The sequence below is a fragment of the Eurosta solidaginis genome, chromosome 5 (assembly GCF_040869045.1).
Source record: "Eurosta solidaginis isolate ZX-2024a chromosome 5, ASM4086904v1, whole genome shotgun sequence".
NCBI classification, from domain to species: Eukaryota; Metazoa; Arthropoda; class Insecta; order Diptera; family Tephritidae; genus Eurosta; species Eurosta solidaginis.
The window spans coordinates 162083735-162096355 of NC_090323.1; the positions used below are offsets into that span (position 1 = coordinate 162083735).

The 12621-nt window shown below is 34.1% G+C and overlaps 1 protein-coding gene across 21 annotated transcripts in view; it reads right to left on the reverse strand.

Moving 5' to 3' along the window:
* The window catches only part of enc (encore), a 188324-nt gene that overhangs the window by 16247 nt on the left and 159456 nt on the right, over window positions 1-12621 (reverse strand). For 19 of the 21 annotated variants that reach the window (XM_067756599.1, XM_067756598.1, XM_067756595.1 and 16 more), the window contains 2 exons: window positions 11325-11548; window positions 10679-11044 (listed from right to left, as the gene is read on the reverse strand). In XM_067756599.1, the coding sequence (XP_067612700.1) occupies window positions 10679-11044; window positions 11325-11548 (590 nt within the window). The remainder of the gene's footprint in view (window positions 1-10678; window positions 11045-11324; window positions 11549-12621) is intronic. The other 2 variants (XM_067756613.1, XM_067756612.1) reach the window with 1 other exon arrangement.

The window sequence follows — 12621 nt, forward strand, 5'->3', positions numbered from 1 at the left end:
AGAGATAAAAACACTCACCGACGCACAGTGGCGCCTTTTGAGTTTTTTCTTTGCAAAAATCATAACTTTTGAACCAATGAAGATATTTAAAAAATGCAAATGAAAGTTAATTATTTGAAGTTTTGTGTGAAAGCTCAGAATGTCACAGATACAGGGTGCTTCAAAAAAATTCGTCAAAGTCGAAATTTTTTAGAAAAATGCAAAAACAAAATGTTTTTAGTAAAAAATAAAAAAAATGAAACGAGATTTGTCTTATAATGACGTATTTAAGCATTAAATAAGATAAACTAATGATTTTGATAAGATAGCGTGGCACTGCCCACTTATGATAAAAAATTGTATCTAAGTAGTCACATAATCAATAACTACCAAAATCGGTAGACGTATTGTTTCTTTTAAATGGCAATACTCTTATAAAACTCAAATGTCCGTTTTGGTGCCACAATAACAAGGTGCTTCAAAATTCATCGTACAATTTTACATGTTTTTTTTTTTTTAATTTACAAGCCAAATATGTATTTTATTAATAACTAAAAGTTATTGAAAGTGGTTCAATGAAATTTTATTTGAGCTAAAGATTAAACAGCCAACGAATGTTGGAAAAGGGGAGTGGCACTGCCCATTTATGCTAAAAAGTTTGATCTTAGTAACCGCTTTACCAATTTGTACCAAACTCGATAGACGTGTTGATTTCTTTAAAAAATTAATAATCGTTTGAAGGCGAAATGCCTAAGCTTTAAAATAAATTTGATAAACTTTAAAGAAATGCAATAACGAAAAGTATATATTTATAAATTACTAAATTAATTAATTCTTTTATTTGAAATAAAAAATTAACTTGTACAAATATATCTTATTTTTCAATAAAGTAACAAAATTTATTAGTAAATCTCTCTTTCATTGTTGTGATAAAAAGTAAGAAACTTATTTTATCTTAACATAGTCATCGTCACGGGAATATATATCTAACAAAACAACCATTTCCGAGCTATACGCATCTGTAAGATCTTTTTGTGTTCTTACATACCTCATAGATGATATGTCTGGATCAGAAGAGATAGCTAACATGTTGAAAAGCTCTTCGTTTTGTCTAACTCGTGACACTTTGCAGGTGTTCATACATCTATATCTTTTGTAGTCCTTGTTCTTAGATTCTTGAGCTTCTTCAGACAATTCTCCTAGTGGTAAGCACTGGTACTTTATTAAATCTTTTCCATGTGCTAAAATGTTATCTACCGTTGGTGTAAGTTTCTTCTCAGGATACTTTTGATGCAGCAAATCTGTAGTTTTAGATGCATATTCTCCAAATTTGGGTCCATTAACTGGTGCATGGCAGTTTAAAATATTTAAAATTACTCCCAATCTTTTCACAATATCTCATCAACTCCTGTTATGCGAGCAGTCACTTCATCGTTTTAAAAAAATCTTCTTGAGGAGTTACCATCATTTGTATTTCCGTATCCGTACTTTGGACAGTCAACTCTAAGGCCAATCTCTTTATAGAATACATCCTGAATTATTTTTTTTCTCCTGTTTTGTTTCTCCTTACATGTTGTATTGTCGTCGAAAACTTCTCCTTGTTGTGGTAGTGTATAAGCCAGCTTCAAAACAAATTCCATACATTTTATCCTAGCATGCAAAGGAGATATTCCATACTCATAATTTAGTTCGTCAGTTATTGAATCATCAAGATTTTCAAAGTCCTTTTGGCACTTCTTACAAATTGGACATTTCATTGTAGATGTCGTATTTGTTACTAAGTTCAAAACTTTTCCATCGACCATTGTTAGAAGAGAATCATGCTTTATTGTAATGACATTACCCTCTTCAATTTCAATTATTGTTGGTTCTAATTTGGCAAATTGATTTTTTATATCACTCACTGTAGCTTTTATGAGTTCCGAATACTCCTCGTATTTAAATAAATATGAAGCTTCATCTTTTAGTCGTAATGGAACAATAGAAGCCATAAACATATTACTATCTGTAATTGTTTCATCGTCTACATTTATTCTTTGTTTATACGCGCTTTCTCCTGATGATCCATCACAGCCCCACTTAGTTATCAATGCTAGCTCCTTTGGCAGTGATTTCAGCCTTTCTTCAGTAAAACTTTGAAGGAGTCGTGTAATTTTGTAGCTCAATTTCAGCTGAACTGCTTATTTCTTGTCTTGAGTAATTTTTTTGTATCCAGGTAAAATATCGGCATTACGTTGCAATATTGACTTACGCAATATAATATATTTTTTCTTCGTTAAACCGAGATCTATAAACAGCGCCAAAGCTTCTTCGGGAGTGTATTTCCTAGGTAGCGCATTTGGTGGTGTGGGAATGCTGTTTTTGATCCTCATCAGTCGCACTGGCCTTGCTACCGCAACTGCTTCTGTTATATAAGACTTCACGTTTTCTTCCTCTTTTTTATATTTAATAGCCAGTGCTTCTGAAAGATGAGTCGTGGCCATAGCTTTTGTGGTATCAGACAGCTTCCTTTTCCTTGTGTAGGTAGAACACTCTTCTATGGGTTTTGTTGGTCTCCCTCTAGTTGGATTGGTTGACGTGCTAGGCATTTCTTCGTCCAAAAAAGTTTTGTCAGCTAGCCACTTTTCATGCTTACTTAGAAATTTTGAATTGTTACGATAGACATCCTTCCATTTTCTTTCTATCATAATGTATTGTAAACCAATTTTTTCTTCCAGGCCTTCCTTTTCTTTAATGCTTGTTTCACTCGCTAATTCTCTCATAATAGCCTCAACGAAGTCCCGTCTTGACTTTGTAGATTTAAACACCGCAAATAGTTTCGAGTTTTCTAGATACATATTAGAATTGGCTTCGAGTGTATCTGACTAAATATTAAACTGTAAAGTCGATCATACATATCCATATGTATTCTTGATGATGACTTCAGATTGAAGTCGAAATATCGAATAAATATATTTTGAATACTACTAAAAAAGAAGTTTTATTCAATAATCTGGCCTAAAGCTCAATCAAAATTATCAAATTAAACTGTAAACTATATTTAAAAATATTATTCACTTTATTTAAGTAAACAGAATACTTAGTTCCTTAATCTCCAAAAGACGAATGATAATGTGCATTGTATGATGGATAGCTTTATATACCTTCCCAAATTATTAAAATGAATTTCAGGTATACAATTCTTAACTAAAAAAATGTATGTTGTTAACAAGTTCCAATAACAAAAACGACCTAACGGACGTACTGAATTATATATACCTGCTCAGGCACGTATTTATGCCCAAGGTTGTTTAACTTTATTTGATGTAAAAAGTGAAGTTGCAGCTGGACGCATGTAGACTTTATGAATTTTTTTTTCCATCAAAGTTTTAAAAAGGGCCTAAAAAGAGGCATTTCGAAAAACAGGTATATCCGCCAACTTTTAACAAAAAAAAAAAAACATTTTTTTTTGGTTTCAATCCTAAATTAAATTATTTTTAATTGCCATACAAGAAAACGACAACCGGCCGCCTTATTTACTCACAAAACCATTTTAAATACAACGAAAAAGAAGAAAAATGTCAAATTTTTCCCAATGTTGAAAATTGGTAAACTTTGAGCGGCTCTATCTGCTAAACTATAATTTTCTGTGAAAAAACAGTTGTATATTCTTGATCCCTGGAAAATTCTATTCAAATCTCTCTTTCATTGTTGTGATAAGAAGTAAGAAACTTATTTTATCTTAACATAGTCATCGTCACTGGAATATATATCTAACAAAACATCCATTTCCGAGCTATACGCATCTGTAAGATCTTTTTGTGTTCTTACATACCTCATAGATGATATGTCTGGATCAGAAGAGATAGCTAACATGCTGAAAGGCTCTTCGTTTTGTCTAACTCGTGACACTTTGCAGGTGTTCATACATCTATATCTTTTGTAGTCCTTGTTCTTAGATTCTTGAGCTTCTTCAGACAATTCTCCTAGTGGTAAGCACTGGTACTCTATTAAATCTTTTCCATGTGCTAAAATTTTATCTACCGTTGGTGTAAGTTTCTTCTCAGGATACTTTTGATGCAGCAAATCTGTAGTTTTAGATGCATATTCTCCAAATTTGGGTCCATTAACTGGTGCATGGCAGTTTAAAATATTTAAAATTACTCCCAATCTTTTCACAATATCTCATCAACTCCTGTTATGCGAGCAGTCACTTCATCGTTTTAAAAAAATCTTCTTGAGGAGTTACCATCATTTGTATTTCCGTATCCATACTTTGGACAGTCAACTCTAAGGCCAATCTCTTTATAGAATACATCCTGAATTATTTTTTTTTTCCTGTTTTGTTTCTCCTTACATGTTGTATTGTCGTCGAAAACTTCTTCTTGTTGTGGTAGTGTATAAGCCAGCTTCAAAACAAATTCCATACATCTTATCCTAGCATGCAAAGGAGATATTCCATACTCATAATTTAGTTCGTCAGTTATTGAATCATCAAGATTTTCAAAGTCCTTTTGGCACTTCTTACAAATTGGACATTTCATTGTAGATGTCGTAATTGTTATTAAGTTCAAAACTTTTCCATCGACCATTGTTAGAAGAAAATCATGCTTTATTGTAATGACATTCCGCTCTTCAATTTCAATTATTGTTGGTTCTAATTTGGCAATTTGATTTTTTATATCACTCACTGTAGCTTTTATGAGTTCCGAAGACTTCTCGAATTTAAATAAATATGAAGCTTCATCTTTTAGTCGTAATGGAACAATAGAAGCCATAAACATATTACTATCTGTAATTGTTTCATCGTCTACATTTATTCTTTGTTTATACGCGCTTTCTCCTGATGATCCATCACAGCCCCACTTAGTTATCAATGCTAGCTCCTTTGGCAGTGATTTCAGCCTTTCTTCAGTAAAACTTTGAAGGAGTCGTGTAATTTTGTAGCTCAATTTCAGCTGAACTGCTTATTTCTTGTCTTGAGTAATTTTTTTGTATCCAGGTAAAATATCGGCATTACGTTGCAATATTGACTTACGCAATATAATATATTTTTTCTTCGTTAAACCGAGATCTATAAACAGCGCCAAAGCTTCTTCGGGAGTGTATTTCCTAGGTAGCGCATTTGGTGGTGTGGGAATGCTGTTTTTGATCCTCATCAGTCGCACTGGCCTTGCTACCGCAACTGCTTCTGTTATATAAGACTTCACGTTTTCTTCCTCTTTTTTATATTTAATAGCCAGTGCTTCTGAAAGATGAGTCGTGGTCATAGCTTTTGTGGTATCAGACAGCTTCCTTTTCCTTGTGTAGGTAGAACACTTTTCTATGGGTTTTGTTGGTCTCCCTCTAGTTGGATTGGTTGACGTGCTAGGCATTTCTTCGTCCAAAAAAGTTTTGTCAGCTAGCCACTTTTCATGCTTACTTAGAAATTTTGAATTGTTACGATAGACGTCCTTCCATTTTCTTTCTATCATAATGTATTGTAAACCAATTTTTTCTTCCAGGCCTTCCTTTTCTTTAATGCTTGTTTCACTCGCTAATTCTCTCATAATAGCCTCAACGAAGTCCCGTCTTGACTTTGTAGATTTAAACACCGCAAATAGTTTCGAGTTTTCTAGATACATATTAGAATTGGCTTCGAGTGTATCTGACTAAATATTAAACTGTAAAGTCGATCATACATATCCATATGTATTCTTGATGATGACTTCAGATTGAAGTCGAAATATCGAATAAATATATTTTGAATACTACTAAAAAAGAAGTTTTATTCAATAATCTGGCCTAAAGCTCAATCAAAATTATCAAATTAAACTGTAAACTATATTTAAAAATACTATTCACTTTATTTAAGTAAACAGAATACTTAGTTCCTTAATCTCCAAAAGACGAATGATAATGTGCATTGTATGATGGATAGCTTTATATACCTTCCCAAATTATTAAAATGAATTTCAGGTATACAATTCTTAACTAAAAAAATGTATGTTGTTAACAAGTTCCAATAACAAAAACGACCTTACGGACGTACTGAATTATATATACCTGCTCAGGCGCGTATTTATGCCCAAGGTTGTTTAACTTTATTTGATGTAAAAAGTGAAGTTGCAGTTGGATGCATGTAGACTTTATGAATTTTTTTTCCATCAAAGTTTTAAAAAGGGCCTAAAAATAGGCATTTCGAAAAACAGGTATATCCGCCAACTTTTAACAAAAAAAAAAAAAAAACATTTCTTTTTTGGTTTCAATCCTAAATTAAATTATTTTTAATTGCTCTACAAGAAAACGACAACCGGCCGCCTTATTTACTCACAAAACCATTTTAAATACAACGAAAAAGAAGAAAAATGTCAAATTTTTCCCAATGTTGAAAATTGGTCAACTTTGAGCGGCTCTATCTGCTAAACTATTTCTGTAGAAAAACAGTTGTGAAAAAACAGTTGTATATTCTTGATCCCTGGAAAATTCTCTATTAGGGACATGTATTAGATTTAGCGAACGCTTTCATGATTTTTTTGATTTTTGCCATGCTTTAACGGCAGAGGCGTCACTGTGCGACGGTTTTAGGAAGTTTTATCGATGTTGATGGTTCTCTGCTTCTTTGCAAAATATGGTCGGACGAGTGCATGCCCGACGACAGGAATCTAAGTGTTCTTTGCCCAGTCCACAAGAAGGGGGATACTACAAACTGCGCCAACTATCGCGGAATCAGGCTTCTTAATGCGGCTTCAGAGCTGGTAAGTCTACCATCGACGAGATTCTCACAATACGCCAAATCTTAAAAAAAAACGCGAAAAAAGAATCGACCCGCATCACCTCTTCGTCAATTAAAGCTGCCTATATGCCGCTATGCCGCAATTTGGTTTCCGCGCAAAAAATTATACAGCTGTGCAAAATGGCGCTGAGCAGCACCATCAGCTTAGTCAGAATTGGTGAGGACCTCTTCGAGCCGTTCGACACTAAACGAGGTTTCAGACAGGGTGACCCCCTATCGTGCGATTTCTTTAATTTGATACGGCAGAAAATTATACTATCTGCAGAACTTAAGCGCTCTGGAGCAATTCAATTGCTGGCATATGTTGATGACATTGACAAAATTCTGAAAATATTTATGTATATTTTAAGCTACGCAGATCTATTGTGTTGGGTGCAAATAAAAATAAGAATAAAGATTATTCCACCTTTCAGCTCGACGTTTCGCCAAATTTCCTTGGCATCTTCAGGAGCGTGACACTGTATTTATTTCATAAAACAACAAAGAACACAATCAGATACATATAGATTTGAAATTTAAAATATTGCAAATAATTATCCAGACCATATCATATCAAATTTAATAAATCAGAAACAAATGGAAATAGAAAATATAGCCCAAAAAACACAGTCTTCAGGTACAAATAACCAGACAAAGCGATACTTCAGTGTCACTTACATTCCTAGGCTCACAAAAATTTCACACATGACTTGACAAAAACATCAAACACAAACACTACACTAGCATACAGGTCAAACTGCACTTTGGCAACGTGCTTTACAAAAACAAAAACACCCATAGATCTCCAACAACGTAGCAATGTAGTTTACGAAATTCATTGTAAAGGGAATAAAGAAGATAGCTGCAATAAGGTCTACATTGGGACCACAAAGCGGGCGCTCGGCACGCGGGTAGCTGAGCACGAAGCAGATATACGTAAACAAAAACAAAGCACAGCTTTGGCACAGCATGCAATAGAAAACAAACACACAGCTGATTTTGAAAACATAAAAATAATAGACACCGAAAGGAGAGAAAAAGCGCGTTACACCTTAGAAAGCCTAAGAATTTTGCAGAAAAGAGGAAACACAATGAACAAAAAAGAAGATACAGACAATATCGCCGCCGCGTACCTATTATGTTTGTAATTTAATTTTTAGTATGACAAGTTTACCGCATGTAGGTGGTATCGATTTTTTGTACTTTATTAACTTTCCGCAATTTTTTAATATTCAAATGTTTTAAATGTTTTAGTAAAAATTGTGTTTTTCGTTAATCATTGTAAGTAAGAAAAAATGTTTGTGCAATCAATATTTATTTGCAATATTTTAAATTTCAAATCTATATGTATCTGATTGTGTTCTTTGTTGTTTTATTAAATAAATACAGTGTCACGCTCCTGAAGATGCCAAGGAAATTTGGCGAAACGTCGAGCTGAAAGGTGGAATAATCTTTATTCTTATTTTTATTTGCACCCAACACAATAGATCTGCGTAGCTTAAAATATACATAAATATTATCCAAACAGATCGGAAGAAAATTATATAAAATTCTGAAAATATCCCATTCGAATTCAGAAGAAGAACAATAAAGTTTTTGGAAGTCTAAGGGATCGACGAAAAATGAATAGTTTTATGCAAAGTACAGGGCTTTTCCAAAAACTGAGATATTCCTCTAATTTGATTCATGTAAGGCGCGTTGACCTTCGTAGAGATTTTAGGCCGAGCTACTCTTCCAATCTGTGTCTTGCTCCTTTTAATTTTTCCTACATATTGGCGAAACAGGACCTACTTATTTTATGCCGACTCCCAACGGTATCTGCAAGGCAGATGCGTTTTCACTGAGAAGCTTTTCATTGCAGAAATACACCCGGAGAGCTGACCAAACACTGCCGACAGGAGACCCCGCTTAGAAAAGTTTTCTTCTAATTGAAAAAAAAACTTGTTTCTAAAATTTTGATGCTGCTTTGCCTGGGCGTGTACCCAGGATCTTCGATGTGGTAGCCGGAGCACGCTACCATCATACCACGGCTGGCGCACATTTATTGTATGCACATTGATCTCTTTTGATTCCTCCTTAGGTAACACAATTTTCTCAAGTTTGCTTATTCTTACGTTCACCATCTCGTTTTATACCATATATTTTATTTGCTTTGGCCACAGAGTATATTAACTTTGATTGGATAACGGTTGGTTGTACAGGTATCAAAATCATCAGATCGAAAAAAATTTTGATTGAGCCATGTCCGTCATTCCGTCCGTTAGCACGATAACTTGAGTAAATATTGAGATATCTTCACCAAATTTGGTACACTAGCTTATCTGGATCCATAATAGATTGGTATTGAAAATGAGCGAAATCGGATGATAACCACGCCCACTTTTTACATATATAGAATTTTGGAAAACACAAATAACCTGATAATTTAGTTAATAATACACTTAGAATGTTGAAATTTGACATGTGGACTGATATTGAGACTCTTGATAAAAATTTGGAAACATTTTTCAAAATGGGTGTGGCACCGCCCACTTATGATAAAATCAATTTTACAAATAAAACTAATCATAAATCAAAAATCGTTAAACATATCGTAAAAAATTCGGCAGAGAGGTTGCCTTTACTATAAGGAATGATTTGAAGAAAAATTTAAGAAATCGGTTAAGGACCACGCCCACTTTTATATAAAGGATTTTAAAAAGGGTCGCGGACGAATAAAATAAGCTATATCTTTGCAAAAAAGAGCTTTATATCAATGGTATTTCATATCCCAAGTGCATTTATAACAATAAATAGGAAAAACTTCAAATTTTAAAAAATGGGCGTGGCGCCGCCCCTTCTATGACTACGTAATTTTCTATGTTTCGGGAGCCATAACTCGAAGAAAAATTAACATATCGCTATGAAATTGTGTACACATATTTTCCTTATAGCAGAAAATATGTCTAGTAAAAATGGACGGGATCGGTTAAAGACCACGGCAACTTAGATATAAAACGAGTTTAAAAGGGTCGTAGACTAGAATAATAAGCTATAACTTAGCAAACAATTGTTTTGAATCAATGATATTTCACTTATCAAGTTTTATTGTAAGAGGAAATGGGGAGACATTTTTCTTATAAACGGGCGGTGCCACATGTTATGTAGAAAAGTAATTTATCTGAAATGAAATGTACAATTGAAGCTCACGCTGAGTATATAATGTTCGGTTATACCCGAACTTAGACACCTTTACTTGTTATGTAAGGGTTTATTTGTCGGACAGTTCTAGATTGTCTCTCAGCACAGCCTTCAGGGCATGCCTGTTGTAACACCAATAGGATTGCCCGTAGAGGTTCAATATTGATATAGAAACATTTCAACTATTCCTATAAATTTAAATATTTCAATGGAACTAAGCTATAAGAAATTTCAGTAGTTACGGGCCAAAGTTTTGCTGTTATACAACTTCTTACGGGAATTGCTTGACAGTGGCATTTTTTGTGATCCCATACTCGCACCAAATTATTTTATTGGTTCAACGTCTGGCTAAATAATTAAAAACTACAAATATGTATATAAAAAAATGCCGTAAAAGGTGTTGCGTGCGCATAAGCAGAATACATTTTGCAAACTTTGCATACTAAACATTTATAGCGGTATTCAGTCATAGTCGAAAATAAAATATTTAAAAATTTACGAACTAGGGACAAAACTTTCAGTCTCTTACTGGTTTCTTAAAGTATGAGGCTAAGTTCACGTTTAACTTTTGTTAGAAATTTTTTTATACTTCAAATAGGTTTACACAAAAAATTCAACAACAAAAAAAAAAAATAAATAAACCATTATTGCCGACTATGACCAAACACCCCAATTAGTAAAAATATTTCCTCTGTGGCAACAATATTAATAATTTGAGAAAAAAAGTTCTAATTTGTTAATTGTAACAGTGAAAATTTAGCTTTTATATTTTGTTTTGCGAATTACCCGTCTTGGTTAATAAATGGTTGCAATGTTTGTGGATTGATTAAGACGCTGCCCTTGGGCACACTCGATATATCAGTAACTGCCCACACCAATCCACAACCAGGCTGCTGCTGCATTGCATCTTCCTGCTTCAGTGGTGTTGGCGTCAAAACGTTCGATTGCATGGGGATTACATTGTCATCATATATTATAGTAGGTTGTAAATGTTGTAAATGAACTGGCGATTCGACTTGCTGATAATTTCCTATATTACCATCTGGGCAAAGTATATATGCTTGTTCAGCTGACGTTGGATCTTCACTACAATAGCCATTCGGTGATGGCGTTACTGAACCGGAATGCACCGATTGGGATTGAGTTTTATAACTACAATTGTAGTTGTAGTTGCAGAATATTACCATTATATAACACAGTAATAATAATAACCAAGATAATTAAACAAAAAAAAAAAAAAAAAAAACAAAACAAATCAATATCAAAATTAATATTAGTTGCAAGTTTCTTTTTTATGTTTTTTTAGGAACTAACTGATAGAACTTAAATTTTATTTTTTTAGTACATATAGTAAGTCTATGTGTTTAAAATTATTATCTTCGTCTGTGTATTTAATTTGTACTGCATTCATAGACATAAATTACACACTTACCCGCTGCTGGAAGGTGACAAACGCCATGGTGTATTTGTGCTGCCAGCTGAATCTTGTTTCGAATATGATCGACCACCGCCGCTTAAATTCTTATTTGAGCTCCCGGAGTCACCACGCATCAATGGCGGTCCATTCCCTTGTGTTGCACCACCGCCATAATTGTTGAAATTGTGCGCTTTGGGTACTGCACCGCCACCAGATCGACCATCACGCGAATCATTTGACTGCAAATATTGATTGGGGGAGATTAGCTTAATAGTATGTTTAACATAATTTTTAAGTGCGGAATGAATTAAACTCAGAATAAGCAACTTTTTTTTTTAGCGGCCGCCATGGTGTAGTGGTAACGTTTAAGTACCGGGCAAAGTAACATCAATTGAAAATCAGTTTTTTTTAGCATATTGCAGTGATTTGGCAAACACTCCGATTGTAGATATTTCTAGCACGAAAAGCTTTGCAGTTAAAATTCATCTGCGTTGCAGATGCCTTTCGGAGTCGGCTTAACATGTGCATAGGTCCCGTCCCGCTAATTTGTAGGGAAAATTAAAAACGATGCAAAAGAGAAGCACGGCCTAAATCTCCTCGGAGGTAAATTTGCGCCAAGCATTTAATTTTTTTAACCAACTTTTTTGTATGCTCCGATTTTTTTTTATCTTACCAAATTGGAAAATACCCAAAATCGAACCCTAACTATGCCGGATTTTCGATATCGGAATTTTCGAAAAAGAGAAAAACTAGGATAATTCAATAAAGAAAACTGGGAAAGTGATAAAATTCGACGAGAAAAATTGACTTAAGACGAAGAGATCAAATTTAGTAAAATTTTTAAAAATGAATGTGAGCCAAATTTAAAATAAGAAAATTTCAAAGCTTTTTCAGCCGTGAATCCAAATACCTTCAAAATGTTATGTTGAAATTTGGCAGAGGCAGCCCTTGCTGTTGAATATGCATCAGGTGAGAATTAAAAAAAGTCGGTTTATCACCACACCCAGTTTAAAAAAAGAACTTGAGTTTAGGATCGAACCACTACACGCTAGGCCAAATCTGAAGGCGGGCTAGGATTTAGCGTATCAGAATTAGTTACCACCTTACTACATATTTTGGAGGCTAGTGTCGAAAAACGGGGACGTTGTTGTTGTATTAACGATAAAGACAACCCCGAAGGCCTTGGGGTAGGACACGGGTAGGTGAGGTTAACAATTGGGTTGGAGAAGCTATATATTGCGCTGGCAATCCCTTGAATCAATTTGGTATTTTAGTCGCCTGTTACGACACGCATACCTGCCGCGGGTATATT